Below are 16,916 nucleotides of genomic sequence, written 5' to 3' on the forward strand. Positions count from 1 at the left end.
CAACTAAATACCAGCTACTAACTAGTTACAGCAGTGGCAACTGGATAAGCTCTACTCCAAGAGAAGTCAGTACAAGTCTACGAGATTGTGATCATTCTTACCTCTTACAACTGTGGGAAGCTGATAATTGAGCTTCCTAAACTCAGTAGCCTAAACTAGGTAGGAACAAGTGATCCTTCCTGATTGTCGCTCAACATGGTTGATACCATGATTGCAATGAGAAAAAATAGGACCACAAAAAGGAATTTCAGAATAACCTTTGTGAAACTCCGCCTTTTTGGAGTTATACTCTGAGCTATAGTTTTGCATTCAGGAGTTGCGCCATTAGAAACTTCATTATTATCCTCCGCAACTACTTCACATGTTGATGAAACAGATTCAGACCCATCTGATGACTGCTTGCATGTCTTCACATTTTCATTATCATTTCGCTCATCATTCATAGGGATTGCGTTCATCCTTGCTGGACTCCTTTCCGAATTGCTTGATGCTGGAGTCCTAATCCTCCTGACTGGTTTAGCGGAAGAGTAGTCAGAGTTAGAATCAATCGGATCCTGAAGTGATCGAATGAGTTTCCGTGGAGTTGTAAATATCCTAATATCATCAACATTGCACTGATCGAATCCCTGCTGAAACATAAATGTGGAGAAATGCAGAGTTAACATCCAAAATTAGCCGTGCCAATAAAAGGTAGTAGTCAACAGTAATCAATGCCAAACTCAGACAACTATAGGGAGTAAATAAGCAGATGCCCATCTGTACCATCTGTACAAAAAGAAAAATATCTTTTAGGGGTTTCTCTGATCCCTTTTCTCCTTCACCTATCTTGTAAATATCTTTTTTTTTTCAATATATTTTCTTGACTTAGCAAAAAAAAAAAAAAAAACCATCTGTACAAAAAGATCTAATGGAAGATTACCTGAGGACTGGGGGTAGCACATATTGCAACACCATTTCTAGGGGCAGCGTGAACAAATCCTGAGAAGGCCTCCGACTGATCGCCTCCATCATCGCTAAGGTTGTCATCTTCCATATGTTCAGAATAATTTTTCAAGCCATTGCTACTGAAACCATTTGCGTAAAGTCCATCCTTAAGCGATACGTCCACTCCACCGTTTTCATTCCTCCAGAGCTTCCTGTTAACTGATCTCCCCCTATAATCAAAATTAGAAGAAGATTGCCCTGTTGATATAGGAGAATCAACAAAAGAATCGTACTCAACCGAATAAACCGTCTGTGACTCTTGTGATACAGCAGAAACTGGAGATCTACTTCTACCACCCCATGAATTCTGCCTCCTGTGGTAATCAGTTCTTCTGGTGAAATTTGACCCCGTAGCTGAACCTGGGTCCTTCTCCAATTTTGATCCTTTATCTGAAGCTATCAACTTGGATCCTTTATCCGAAGCTATCAATTTTGCAGTCTGCAATGCTTCATAAGCAGCTCCCTTCACAAATGCCATCTGATCATTGTCGCACTTCTCCATTTCCTCCATCACTGTCTCAAGCTCTGAGAATATACTCCTGGGATCAACGCACTTCATCAAGAAATTCACCATCTGAATGGCTGATAACCTTTTCTGAGAATTGCCCTCTACTACTCCAACATTCAAGATTCGCAATCCAGATCGAATTAGAGATCTTGCATAGGCCTCAACAATTAGGCTATTATTCTTGCCCAGAGACATAGCCAAGCTCATGTGTGAATTGCTCTGAGTTGGTTTCTCTTCTAATGCTCCTGCAACTCTCAGACATACCTCATTGACCAGCTCATCTGATGCAAATCTCCAGTTATCTGAATCTACCAGGGATTTAAGACATAGAGCAGCTCCAACTGCAAGACTTTCTTGAGTACCCAAGAGGGACTCTGAAAGAGGCTTACAAAGAGATTCAATTATCCTTTTTTTCTTGTCTTCAGGTGTTGATGGATCGATTGCATACCTTGCAATTGCAGGTACTACCTTAGAACAAGCCTGTTGAAGAGGAAAAGACCCAGCACTGGATGTTAAAGTCCTGATAATGGTGAACATTATGTTGTCAATCTGAGGCACAATATTAGTTCCATGAACTCTAGCCAGGACTTCATAGAGAGAGATTGTGTGTTCCCCAGCCATTGAGCCAGGATTTTTTGTTTCCGAAACCTGGGCAAGAAACAAAGGAATCGCCTTTGAATCAAGGTCTTTTACATAGGACTTTAGTGCTTTCATTGCTGATTTCCTACTATCAGCATCTTTATCCAAATTTGCTAGCTCCCTTCTCATTACTGGACTCAGATTTCTACCCATTGATAAATCTAACAAAAACAAACACCAAAATTTAATAAAAATCCATTCTTTATGTAAAAGTAAGAAGAACACACATGAAAAAATGAGTAATTGTGCTGAGAACCAAGAAAAGGGCTTTTCAAAAAATCATCAAATTAAGAATCATTTTTAAGGGTTCGCTTTAACCATGAATCTAACAAAGTATTAGAGATGGTTTTTTTGAAACACCTCATACATCTAAGATTTTCAACTTGAAAAACAGATATTTTTTTCAGAAAAATTAACAAGAAGGGTTTATCAGTGGGTAGAAGTAGAACCCCCTTTTTCTTTCTTGCATGAATATTCTAGTAATCATCGACATAAGAAACCAAAAAACACACAACAAGAGATAAAAAAAAACGTACCTGAATGAGAGAATCAAATCTTATCTTTGGTATTTCACTAGTTTAACTTCTAAGTGTAATGAGTTTACACTAGAGAATGTCAAAATCACTAAGGGAAAATTGGGAAACTGCCCCCAATTTGGACCGCAATTTTAAAAAACTGCCCCAACGTTAAAAAAAATTGGAAAACTGTCCCACTGTTAGAAATCTCAGTTAACTCCACGTGTGCGAGTTCTCATGTGCCAAAAAAGACAAAAATACCCCGAACCGCTAAGATGTTGCCACGTATGCGAAAGATCTGACGGACTGAGATGAAGAAGTAAGCACGTGACTCGCACGTGATATTCAGTGAAGTTCATCTACGAGACGTGTCACCGTCCAGTCACGACACATGTCACCTACGTGTCGACTTCTTATGGTGAGATGTGTCACCGTCACACGTGATATCTCACATGGTTGTAAGTTCTGCCCTAAAAGATATCGAGAAGATATTTTCTTCTTTGTTTCATTTAGATCTAACCAGAGACGAGAGAGGAGAAAGAATGAGAAGAATATTAGGTAAGGTGACTGGCACTACAATTTCATCTCGATTGAACTCGAAATTTTTTAACTGTTAATGATTAAGATTCTTCTCTTAATGTTACATCGATGAAAGATCCTGAAGAACATACTTAGAGACGATGAAAGTATAAGTTTGAAAAATTTGCAGTTTAATTGGTCGATAAACAAGTAAGTTATTGAAACTCAATCGTTGTTTATGCTTGAATCATATGATATTTTGTGCTAATTTGTAAACGAAATGAAATTATAATTTAAGGGTTTCATGAATTTTTTTTTTCTTTTGTAATTTAGGGTTCAATTTGTGTGAAACTGAAAGTTTTGATTGTTATTTAACATGAGTTGTATGTAATATTTTGACTTGCTGGTGTGGATTTTGACATGCATGTATTGAATTTTGTTTGTATATATATCAGGGTAATATGGATAGGAACATCAGAGTTACTGTGAGCAATGGAAATAATAAGTTTACACCTATGTATTTTCCAAATGTTGTTGCTGGTATTAGTGGTCTTGGGTTTATACAAATGGTGAAGGATAGGATGATCAAAATGGGTATGGAAGAAAAGTTTAACCTTATGTTGTTTGATAAAGAAAATTTTATGTGTGAAAAGGAAAATGACTTTATTAAAATGTGGAACAAAGCTGTCCCAGATGAAGATGGATTTGTTGAGTATAAAGTGTTTATGGTTGATGGTGATGTACCATTTGGTTGTGGCAGTGATAAGGTAAATAGTTCAGTTGGTGGTGCACACAGTGGCAGTGGTAGTGGTTTGTCTAGTCTACATAGTACTCCTCCAAAAAAAAGGGTTAGTAAGAAGCTTAATGTTAGGAAGAGTCCAAGACTAGCTGAACTAGCTAAGAAACAGTCTACAAAGCAGCAACAGAAGACAGAGTTCAGAACAACTAGATTGAACTTTGGTAATGAAGATGTGCCTGAAGTTATGACAACAAAAGCTAGTGTGGCAAACAATATACATGATCAGCAAGAAACGGAGTTCTGGGATGATGCTGTTACACAATGTTCAATTATTGAAGATGCTAATATTAGTGAAGACCCAGTGAATCTGCAGAATGAAGCGGAAGATCAGTGTCATCCAGATGATAGGCCAGAATTTCAGTATGATCTTAGTGCAGATGATGAGGACGATGAAGACGAAGACGAAGACGAAGATGCTGTTGATAGTGCCTATTATGAAGAATTTTTGTCCAAGTTTTTTAATAATGAAGATGTTAGGGATGGAGTTGGTGATGTGGAATGGAATTTGGATGGGTCTGGTGATGAGATTTTGCCTGATAGTGGTGGGGCTGGTGATGAGAATTTAGCTGGTGGTACTAGTGGGGATGGTGATGAGAATTTAGCTGGTGGTACTAGTGGGGATGGTGATGAGAATTTGGGTTGCAATGTTAAAGGAATTGTTGATGGTCATCAGTATGAGATGGATGAAGATGAAGATGAAGAATGGGAAAAAGACTATGGTGGCTATATTGGGAAACAAACTCTGACAATGGAGAATGAAGAAGCACCTGACCCTGAACCTGGTGTGTTGTGTACTAAAATGGCATTTCCAGACATAGTTGCTTTCAAGAAACATCTAAGAGAATATGCACTACTGAAATTTATGCAGTATGAAATTAAGAAGACAGATAAAGAAAGATGTTATGTTGTTTGCAAGTTCAGACACATCAATGACTGTGAATGGAATGTGAGTGCAAGAGCAATTCCTAATTGTAAGACTGTAACTGTCAGGAGATGCAACTTAGAACACAAATGTAAGAGGACTGGTGCTGATAAAAACCCAAAATGTAATTCTAGATTTGTAGCAGATTACTTGTTGAAGACAATGACTGCTTCCACTTCTTTGAAGAAGGGTAGAAAAATCATGAAAAAAATCATTTGGCCCCAATTAAAGGTTGACATACCTTATTGGGTTGCAAATGATGCAAGGGTATGACATTTTTTAACATTATTTCTTCTTCAGTTTATTGGTTCTTTGTTTAAGAAATTCACATGGCTAACTTAAGTGAAAATTCAATTTTTTTTGTGTAAACAGAATCTGGTCCTAGGCAAGTTGAATGGCACTTTTGAGGAAAGTTTCACCAAAGTTCCACAACTTTGTACTGCTGCTACAACTTTGAACCCTGGAAGCATTGGCCACTTCACTTATGCCAAAGATGGAGATGTTGATAGATTTGAGAGTTTATTTATATCATACAACGCACAACTTAAAGGATTCTCAAATGGTTGTAGATTGGTTATAGGGCTTGATGCAATGCACTTGACAGGTAAATTAGGTGGTGTAATGATGGCTGCTACAGGTTTAGATGGTGAAAATAGCATATTCCCAATTGCTATGGGTGTTGGTACGGCAGAGACAAAGGCTAATTGGTACATTTTCTTGAAAGAATTGAAGACAAAAATACCAGATCAGTATGGATTGACATTTATCTCTGACAGACAAAAGGGTCTTACCGAGGCAGTGGCTGAGTTATTTCCACTGGCAAATCATAGGTTTTGCTTTAGGTAATACAACTTATGTTTATTATTTGTACCACAACAATTTTATTTTGGATAATTTGGATAACCGTTTGTTACCTTTTTTGCAGACATCTATACCAGAATTTCCAGAACAATGGATACAAAGGGGAAAAACTGACAACCCTTCTATGGCAGGCTGCGAAAGCCTATAAGTATAGTCACTGGAAGGTACGTACTATTTGTAAATTTGTTATACTTTTTTGTGGTAATTGTCAGTAGTAATTTACTACACCTATTACATATTTTTTAGGTACATATGGATGAAATGGTAGAAGTTAATAGTGATGCACATGAGTATTTGATGGATTTGGACCCAAAACACTGGGCAAGGTCATGGTTCCCACACGATGTTGTTTGTGAACATATAAATAGCAATTTTTCAGAAAGCTTTAACAACATGGCTAAAAAACTTAGAAAAAAACCTATCATCAAGTTGGTCACCATGTACACACAGTTGGTTAATGGATTGTATTACAAGAGAAGGAAACTAGCTCAAACATGGCAATCTGGTGATCTGGTACCTGCTGCCAAAGATCTCATTGAGGTGATGGAGTCCCTTAGAGGAAACTTTGATGTTGACCCTGCAGAAGAGATGAAGACATATGAGGTGACTAATAAAATCACAAAGAAGGTCTTTACTGTTGAAATTGAAGAAAAAACTTGCACTTGCAGACAATGGCAACTAAGAAAATTTCCATGTGTGCATGCTACCTGTGTTTTGCATAGATTGAATCCCAATTGGGCAATGTGAGTAATCTTTCACAATAATAATCCCTACAATTTATAGAATATAGAGCTTCAATGAATGAGTGGTGTGTGTTATAGGTTGCAGTAATCAATGAATGGGTTATTTATGTTTGCAGGTACTGTAGTAAGTATTATATTGTGGACATGTATAGGACCACTTACTCTTGGTCAATAACTCCACTAGGAGACATTGATGAATGGGAAAGTTAGGTGACCTTTATTGCTTGTTTTGAGAATCTTTTTTTAAATAACATTATCTTATTTGTACTTTTTCTTTATAATTTTTTTTGTTTTCTTTCTAGATCTAGGTATATAAAGAATACTGAACATAATCCCTTTCTTCATCTTGTGTAGTCTAAGGTGGATCTGGTTGCTATAATCAGATTAAGAGATCCTGGAAGACCTTGTGTAAGAAGGAAGAAATCTTTGATGGAGAAGAATAAACAAAGCAAACCTAGGCATTGTAGTACATGTGGTGGTGATGATCACAACAGCAGAACATGCAAGGGTGGGCCTGTTGGATCTAATCCAAAGAAGAAAAGAGTGAGAACAGAGATTCTTGTTGATGGAGATACTATTGTTGTAGGAACTATAGACACAAAGAAGATCAGGAAGAAATCTGCATTAAAATCTGCATCAGCAACTGCATCTTCAAGCAAAAGTGTTGCTGCTGATAGAGCTACATCAACCTCTGCTGCTGTTGTTGCTGGATCTACATCTGCTGCTGGATCGAAAAGGAAGGCAAATGGAACTGCTGCTGCACGTTCAACCTCTGTCCCTAAAGCTACATATGTTGCTGGATCGAAAAGGAAGGCAAATGGAACTGCTGCACCTTTGACCTCTGCCGCTAAAGCTACATCTTCTACTGGATCGAAAAGGAAGGCAAATGGAACTGCTGCACCATCAACCTCTACAACACCATCTACATCTGTTTCAAAGAAGGTAACTACTGCACCAACCACCTCTTCCGCAGGTGGTGCTGGTTCTTCTTTAGCTGCTGGTTTGTTTAGTCAAACTTACCATGACACGGTTAACATACAGAACCAGACAAATAATATTTGTGAACCATTATCAAAAAGGAAAAGAAAGCCTAACTCAAAGTATGTCTAGTCTAGTTTTTCTTTGTTCTAGTGGTCAGTGGTATTATGGTTGTATTAAGACTTACGGTTATGTTATGCTTCCCAAAAACTTTGAAGACTGGCTATGTTATGCTTCCCAAAAACTTTGAAGACCGGTTATGTTATGTTACATAAAGATAATATGGTTGTAATATATTATGGTATTATGGTATAGCCTTTATTATGGTATGATGGTATGGTCTTTATTGTTATAAAATTAGTAGTGCAATTCATATGTTATGCTTACATAATGAAAGCATTTTACTTTCAAATTGTTCACGTAGAGCATTTTCCTGATCAGCAAATTTCTTGTGCTGTGCAACAAAGTGTGCATCGGAAACCCTTTGGAATGCCTTGCATTCTTTACATGACACGTGGAAGAATCTAATAGTGTTATCAATCAACGGCTGTAAGCATTTACTCCGGCGACGTGTCACAATTTGAGACAATGTTCACAGAAGTCAAAATGGGAAAAGGTAATATTGTTTTAGTAATTTCACTGAATATCACGTGCGAGTCACGTGCTTACTTCTTCATCTCAGTCCGTCAGATCTTTCGCATACGTGGCAACATCTTAGCGGTTCGGGGTATTTTTGTCTTTTTTGGCACGTGAGAACTCGCACACGCGGAGTTAACTGAGATTTCTAACAGTGGGGCAGTTTTCCAACTTTTTTTAACGTTGGGGCAGTTTTCCAAGATTGCAGTCCAAATTGGGGTAGTTTCCCAATTTTCCCAATCACTAATCAGAAACAGAGATGTGTTTAAGTTAGGGTTTTCATGAAACGATTGAAAGATTAAATTTTTTTATATTTTTATTTCTGAGAATTTATTGCAAGATCTGGGTGTGAGGAAAAATAATAAAGACCTTTCCTTTTATTAGGTTCAGTTGAAACAGCAGCGCTTGAGTTGAGGCTGTGAGTGAGAGTGTTTTGTTTTGTTGTCTTGATGTTCGAACTCTTTATTTAAAATTACCCCGCCATCCTTTATTCTACAATTTCCTTTGACCTCATTCTTTTGTTTTTCTTGGACAATTTAACTTTGGTACAGAACATTTGATTAGCCATGTGATGAATTTTTTTGTTACTGTGATGAGATGAACTTTTTTGCTACTGATTTTTTGGGTTAAATTTCTGCTCTTCTGTCTTTGGAATTCAAACATCTTATAAATATCCAGTTTCAATTATATGAACCTATGAAAATTTTGTATGTATTTGTAGATAATTATATAATTTATTTTGACTACATTTTCAGAGAAGTTGTTTGTCATTTTAGTGTTTAAATGTATTATTTTTGTCTTCAAAATAATGCTTTAAATTTGAAAATTTTCATATGAAAATAAATCATTAATTGTGGGTCAAAAAAATAGTGGTTTTCATGGTATATGACACAGTAATGTGGATGCATGGACTAATGGAACCTACATGGGAAACACGCGTTGAAAATTACCATCAGTAGTTATAATGAAAAATGATGAGGAAAAATTGAGTTTTAGAGCTAAAAGGGGTAAAATAGTCCTTTGGAGGTGGAGCGGTAGAAGGGGTAAAATAGTTATTTTGGAGGTAGAGCTGTACTAGTTGATGCGAAGACAAAACACAAAAGTACAGCAGTAGAGCATCTTTTAGATAATTCGAATTTTGAAATTTGATTTCATCCCGCTCGTTTTTTTCCTTTTCATTCTACTGCGCTGTCAATTTTTTATTGATAAATAATTTCTGAATCGGACAAAATTTAAACAAAAAAAAAAAAAACATGGAGAAGTCTCTTAGTTGTCTCATCTGATGGTCACCACTCACCACGTGATTTCTCTTTTTTAATTGGACGACTGTTGGTCTACTGCTTGATACATACCTATCTGCTGCCGATCTAGTCTCGTGGATGTGGTGGTCCATGGATGAAACTGTCGCATGGCTCATTTCAAATTTTCAAGTTTTCCTCCTGCTACGATTTTGTAAAAGAAAAAACTTTTGCTTATTAAAAAAAAAAAAAAACTTTCTATACAACCACCGGCGAAATAAGTGGCATTTGGGTCCAGTAACTGTACCTGAGGGGTTGGAAAATCCGACCGTGATTGCAACTTCCTACCATCCGCCACTACAATATTACGAATGTTATAATTTGATTTTATTTAGGCACATGCTTTTTCACACATCAAACACCAAAATTTGTCATTCTTATACTCATTATGGGTATGTCAAAGCGGTAAATGTATGCACTAATGTGTCAAATATACCATCTAGGTATACATTATGAAGTTTCCAGCGAACGATAAAATCTCCATTCAGTGGGAACTAGAAAATAAAGAACGCACGATTGGGGGATATAAAAAATAATGGGGGATATAGGAAAAGGACAAAAACGGGATCCAAATATCAAATCAGAGTCACCCCTTATCTAAGTATTTTATGTAATTCCTAATCTACCCTTCATTAATCAGGATTAATGATTAATAATAATTAGTAAAATCTTAAGATTTTTGGTAAATGATTAGTGTGTGTTATTATTTGTGTTTGGGTGAGTGAGGTGAGAGTAGAAGGAGGGAAAGAAAATTTGAGAGGGAATTGTGAAAATGGAGGATGATTGTGAAGAGAGAATTGTTGCGGCTGAATCTTTAGCTAACTCAACTACAACAAGGAGCATATCTTGAATCTTCATCCAATGACAACAACTCACAATTGTAAGTTTTTGTGGAACCAGCACCTTTGGAACATGAATTTTATGAGCATGAAGTGTTTCGTAAAGAACCAACCCAAGAGAGTAAACTAGCTCAACATATAAGCACTCCCAATACTCAGGTAAAGCTGCGAATAGGTTGAAAAGTTGATTTTTTTCTTTAAATCCACCATTGTTGCTGCTGTAAAAGCTCGGTACTGGCATGGTCAAAGTATGAATACCATGCCGGAACCACCAATATCGGCATAGTATTCATACTACGACCATGCCGGAACCTTGATATCCCCCATTTTAAAACTAAAAGCCGCATAGTTTGCAACCAAAAAACTATGCCGGTACAAAAGTTACGTTTTACCTACCACGGAATATTCTATCGAATATGCTACCTACATTGTTAAATTCTAAGGTTACCATACCGGTACTGCATGAAAAATATACAGGAAACAGTGTCTTTCGAAGTTAAATACCGGCATGTAAAATTAATTAACTACCACGCCGGAACTGTGTACCAGCGTGGAACCATAGATAACGAGCATGCCGGAACATCTGCCGGCGTTGTTCAATTTTAACGTTACCATGTCGGTACCTGCGAAAAAACATACAAGAAGGAGTGTTTTCCAAATCTAAATACCGGCATGGTATATTAATATGGGCCACGCCGGAACCCCCTACCGGCGTGGTAACTTAGATTACGAGCATGCCGGAACCAGTATTTCCGGCATTGCTTTCAAATATATTGTTAATGCCGGAAGCGTCTCAAAACTGGTCTTCAGTTTCGGTGCAGTTCGACTATGCCGGGACTGTGATCAAGCATGCCGGAACTTCATACCGGCATAGTATTCAATTTTTCTTTTTTGGAACTAATTTATTTTCTTTTCGTTCGATCCTTAGGTTGTGACATATATTGATCCAACAAATGCAAAACCGCTCGGTCGGGATACGTCAGAATACTATAAAATGCCTCCGGTATGTTACCAAAGATTTCTTTTCACCTAGTATCTTGAATATTACCAATGGATTGCTTGTAATGAACCTTATAATCTCCCATTGTTGTCCTTATGTAGGGAATAAAAAATCCAAAGGAAGCAATTGCTTGGGCTAAAAAGACTGCTCTTAAGAACATGTGTGTGTTGGTGAGGAATACCCAAGGTTCAAAAAGCCGTTTTGAGATGGTTTGCGAGAGAATTGGGCAATACAAGGAGAAGAATAGCCACAAGAGAAAGGATTATGTATATCCAAAGAAGACTAATAGGGTATACAAGACTCATGCGAGGAAGGATAATTTCCCCTTTAAGCTTGTATTCCGTTTAAATGACAAGAACAATGAATGGGATTGTGAGGTTTCATTCTGCCGTCATAACCACCGGGATCCGAAAGATTTTGTTGGTCACTCCCTAGTTGCGAAGCTAAAACCTCATGAAATGGAGGATGTAAAGAGATTGACCAAAGCATTTATCAAACCGAGACAAATTCTCAGAGGCTTCAACGAAAATGATAAGACGAACGTGTCTTCTCTAAGTACAATTTATAGCGCACAAGCAAGTATTAGAAGGGTGCAATGGGAAGGGAGGAGCGTTATGCAAGAATTTGAGAAGATAATTTGAGATTACAACTACACGCGTGTCATTAAAAGAGGTTCAGACAACAAGCCCCTTCAAATATTCATTTCGCATCCTTTGCTTTCACAATTGGCTCATACATGTTGTGGTGTTCTTATGATGGATTGCACCTAAAAGAAAAGCAAATACAATATGTCGTTGTTGAACATCTTGGGGCACATATCGGACAAGGTAACATTCACATTGGCTTGGTGTTTAATGGAAAATGAGAGGGACTATAATTATCATTGGGCATTACGTCAATTGAAAATATTCTTCCGGGAAAATCAACTCCCGAGGGTCATCGTAACCGATCAAGATGATGCATTAATGAATGCAATATCCAACGTCTTCCCGGATGCACAAAATTTCATATGTACATAGCATATACGTAATAATGTGATAAAAACTTGTCATGCCTTGTTTGAACCTACAAAGGCGGATATTAAGAAGAGAATGATTGTTCAACTAGAGGAAGATGTTCGCAAAAACAAACTATCACCCGAAGAAGAAGAAGATGTGAGAGGCAAGATCAAAGAGTGAGTGGATAAAGAACATGAGGAAAATCAGAAAAAGTGGTTGGAATTTTTAAGAGATTGGGAGAAAGTTTATTGGTCTCTTACCGAGGATATGTATGAAAAGAGATTGGACAAGTTTATTGCCGATTGGAATGAAGTTTATCCGACTGTCGTCTGGTATTGTCAGACTCAATGGTTGGATAAGTTCAAGAAAATATTTGTGCGTGCATGGACAAACCGGTATAGACACTACGAGAATGAAGAAACTAGTATAGCGGAGGCCGCTCATGGGAGATTTAAAGATCTAATCCGGTCCGGCCAAGGAAACGTGGTTACGGTCACCGAGGAAATGGAGCAATACTTTAAGAGTGATATCGATAGGATCAAGAAGTCTTTTGAGAAAAGCTCAATGGAAAGGATGACTTCATATTTACCATTTTTTAAGTTGCTCTAAGGAATAGAGTTCAACGTCTCTCAATGGGAAATAAAACATATGATGAGACAAATGATATGGGAGAGACACTACGACAAACCGGGTGATGTGTGTATTTGTCCCGACATGTCTCCATCGGGGCTTCCGTGTCGTCATATGCTTGTGAAGTATGAAGAAGTGATACCTATTGAGGTTATCGATCCGTTTTGGAAGCAACTATCTTTCGATCCTCCCCCTACGGAAGATCCCGGATAATCACCTTGGGATACGGACGAAGCAGAGGAATTCTACGAAGCTTACTCACGTGGAAACTCGGTTAGCCGACAAGTCTTGTTGAGCCAACTAAGGCTAATTACACGCCCATGGACAACACAAAGTGAAGATCCAACAAAGGGAGATCCTCCCGGTAGACCACAAACCAAAATAGCAAGGAGAAAACAAAGGAAGGAATTGAAAGAAATGAGTCAACGTGAAAATGAAATCAAGGAAAGTAAGAAAATAGATCTAACCGTATGTAAGATTTCAGAAGCAAGGTTCGCGGAAGCGCTGGTTCCAAACAAAAGGGGTAGGCTGAGAAAGGAACCGCTATCAAGTCAACAACAAACGACGGATTCTGTATCCACACCAAAAACCGATAAATTGGAGGTTCCAAAGAAAAGGGGTAGACCGAAGAAGGTACCCACATCGATCGAACAAGAACAACAACATGAAAATTTCGAAGCCCCACCCATAGTTGTTGTAGCGGAGGTTCCAAAGAAAAGGGGTAGGCCGCCAAAGGTACCAACATCAAGATACCAAGAACAACAAGGTGAGCATTCCGAAGCCACACCCATAGTCGATGTAGCGGAGGTTCCAAGGAAAAGGGGTAGGCCGCCAAAGGTACAAACATCAAGCTACCAAGAACAACAAGGTGACGAGGCGGGAGTGCCAAACAAAAAGGGAAGGCCGAATAAGGAACCTACATCAAGTTAAGTAAATCAAGGTGAAAATTCCGAAGCTGCCCCAAAAATAAGTGATAGCAAAGGTAAGCGACCCATATCTAGTCAAAAACCACACGAGGATGAGAACTCCGTAGGCATGACCAAAGTTGATGTAGTTTCGGTTCCAAGGCGAAGGGGTAGTTCAAGGAAGTACGGACTCCCAACACATACTGAAGACATTGGAAATGTAGAGATTGCAGAGGATGGAATGGATATGATTAAGCTAAAAGTTGGTAATATGAAGATGTTTAAGGATTCCAAAACAGGTAGGACTTATATACATTACCATACCAAGATAGAGTCTTACGTAAACCAACTTTCTGAGACTATTCACGAGTTTATTGTGTACACGGATGATGTCGATGGAGATGGAAATTGTGGCTATAATTCCGTGACCGAACAATTAGGAATCTTCGAGACGACGATTAGTAGAGGAATGACACCATGCCGATATGCTAGAATTAGGATGGCCGAACAACTTGTGAAAAAAGGATCTTTTATGAGCAATTGGTTGGTCAAAGCGAGGGGTTTGGTAATATGTATGCTCAAGTGTTAGGACCCGAGCAGGAGATGAAGTTTATTCCTTCTGAATATTGGATGAGAAAGTCTCTTTGTGGGCATCTAGTAGCAGATATATTTAATTGTGTTGTTCTTTATTTTACCCCCACCGTAGAAGTAACATTTACACCAAAGTGGCAAAAGTGCGAAGGATCCCTTAAGAAGAGAAGAGTTGTTTTGGCGTTCGTGAACGGTAATCATTTCGTTATTCTAAAAATTAAGGAAAATTGTCTATTGCCACATGTTTGCGGGATGGTTAAAAACAAGGATCTAGATCCCAATATCTGGAAGGGATGAATGGCATTGTATGAGGAGAATCACCAATTTTGGGATGCGTTGGCCTTATCAAACAAACCTCTCCAAGAGGAGAAGATGCAAATTCATTCGTGTGGAAGCGATGATGAGTAATTTGGATATATATGGTTCACTAATACGCAACATTTTGTTTTCTTTTTGGAAGTGTGAATTGTAAACAATAAATAATCTTTTGATTCCAATGACGGCATGGTTATGTTTCATTATTACAATGCCGGGACTTAGGTGCCGGCGTATAACTTACCTTTTGAAACAGTGCCGGAAATTCTGAAAAACATCCAGAGATATTAGTAAATGTGCCGGCAATGGAAGTAAAATAAAAACAGTGCCGGTACTCAGACAAAAATATTTTTCACCTGGAGTTACAGACTGCCGGCATGGTAGGCCAAAATACATTCAATGCCGAAACTCTGCAATTTTTGGGATTTTGAAAATTCTGAGTGCCGACATTGATATTACGCTTTTCGAACATGCCGGTACTTAAGAAAAACTTGGAAATTTGTTAAGTCTTGGCACATTCAAACTCTGTAAAAGAGGTAATTGACACTGGTTTATCAACATAATAAATCAAATAACAACACTAGATTGTATCAAAAGACAAACTCCAATTTAAGAGGTTCCAAACCTAAAACAAATCGAACATAAACCAAATCAAGCAAAGAGTTTATAAAGACACACAAACAAACACATTGTTCAAGACACACAAAAAAATATAAACCAACACTAGATTGTTTAAGACCAAACTAACACTATAGAACAAACACACGATCACTCGGTCCTTGGCTTCTTGTGTGCCCTCTTCTTCTTTTCGCCCCACAATTCTTTTGCATCTGGATCTTCTATTTTGTCCATCTTTTGCTTGACTTTATCCATTTCTTTCTTGGTCAACACCTCTCATTTCTTTTTCTTTTTCTTAAAGAACGTTGCCAAATTTCCTATCCGTTGACGATGTTGTCATATTTTTAAAAATGTAATTAGTGTGTGTAGAGTTATATAAGTTCATAGATATAGATTGAAAGAATAGGAAATGAACAAGAAATACATACCAACAACGTAAGGATCTTTTGTAGTCCGGGTACAGTAAGTTCAGCCGCAGTTGTGGAGGGAGGTGCTGCTTGTGGAGGAACTTCTATGTTAGCCGGGCGTACAACATCAGGATGCGAGTACTTCCAATGACTTCTGAGAAAGGTTGGTTCGGTCTCATAATCGTTTTTCGCCAATTACCAACCAACCCTATCCAACACAAGTCCTCGTTCTCCTCTTTCACTCAAATGTGCAAGAATAGGTTTTGGATCGCAAACTACCAGAGTATGTCTTTGTCCTACTAGCCTTAGATACATAGAAGCTCTCCACAGAAGTCTTGTAGTCCCAACCAAACAGCTTGTTAGTCAGAGCGTGCAACTTCGACCACTCTAGGTCCGGAGACTTATCTCCTTCTGCAATTGATTTGCCGATAACGTTCAAGCCTAGAATGTTCTGAGCATCTTCAGGGATGAAGGTCATCTCCCCAAAAGGGAAGTGCATGGTATCAGTTTCACCATGATACCTATCGACGAAGCAATTGACAGTCACAGAATCAGGCTTCACATAATTTACAACCAAAGCATATAGACCAGAATCCCTTACTATTGTTTGGACCTCTTCACATTCCTCAGACAAATTCCAACCATCCGTGGCTTGGTTTCGGCAAACACGCACAACCTTCTTATGATCCTACAATTAGGAGACAATACAATTAAGAAATTTTACATAAATACACAACAATGCATATGCACAAGATAAAAAATGATTACATAGGTTTGATAGATAGTACGAGCCCACAAGTCCTTATATCCAAATAGCATTTTCGGTTCCAGAGCTTCACCCCAAATTCTACCACGAGCAAGGTCAGGTATCATGTCATCCTTATGATGAAGGTGCGAACATTTAACTTTTACTTTGACTATGCCTTTGGCCTTGCCTTGCGTCGGTTGTTGACTTGGCCCACCAACTTCGATTTTGCTTGATAATTGACTTGGATGAACCTCATCATCTTCCTCCTCACTTTCCTCTTCATCATGCTCATCATCCTCAACTGTTCCAGTAGCTTCACGGATTACAAGTCGATTACGGTCACCACCACTCTCCCAAATTATCCCTCTTGTATCAGCCCCCAAACGCTTTTTGCGACCTTTGTCTTTCCCTCGAGGAGGCAGAGACTGAGGAGTATCAAGACCGTCCTTCCTTCTACTCTTAA

At 38.2% G+C, this 16,916-nt stretch overlaps 1 protein-coding gene across 2 annotated transcripts; it reads right to left on the reverse strand.

Moving 5' to 3' along the window:
• Positions 1–83: 83 nt before the first annotated feature.
• Positions 84–2,714, reverse strand: LOC113310231 (protein SINE1-like). 2 transcript variants are annotated; one of them, XM_026558828.1, is made up of 3 exons: positions 2,668–2,714; positions 920–2,292; positions 84–629 (listed from the first exon to the last, which is right to left on the reverse strand). In XM_026558828.1, the coding sequence occupies exons 2-3, from the start codon at positions 2,282–2,284 to the stop codon at positions 156–158; spliced, it is 1,839 nt and encodes a 612-aa protein (XP_026414613.1). In that variant the 5' UTR covers positions 2,285–2,292; positions 2,668–2,714; the 3' UTR covers positions 84–155. The 2 variants fall into 2 exon arrangements, with proteins under 2 accessions (XP_026414613.1, XP_026414614.1); XM_026558829.1 differs by lacking the exon at positions 2,668–2,714 and having other exon boundaries at positions 84–626; positions 920–2,613.
• Between the last annotated feature and the right edge of the window lie 14,202 nt (positions 2,715–16,916).

This window comes from Papaver somniferum, chromosome 9, assembly GCF_003573695.1.
Source record: "Papaver somniferum cultivar HN1 chromosome 9, ASM357369v1, whole genome shotgun sequence".
In the NCBI taxonomy this organism is placed as follows: Eukaryota; Viridiplantae; Streptophyta; class Magnoliopsida; order Ranunculales; family Papaveraceae; genus Papaver; species Papaver somniferum.

Coding starts and splice junctions, on each gene's coding strand:
- LOC113310231 (XM_026558828.1), bottom strand. CDS start 2,284: ATGGGTAGAAATCTGAGTCCAGTAATGAGAAGGGAGCTAGCAAATTTG. Junction 630..919: donor GTGCTACCCCCAGTCCTCAG/GTAATCTTCCAT, acceptor TTTATGTTTCAG/CAGGGATTCGATCAGTGCAA.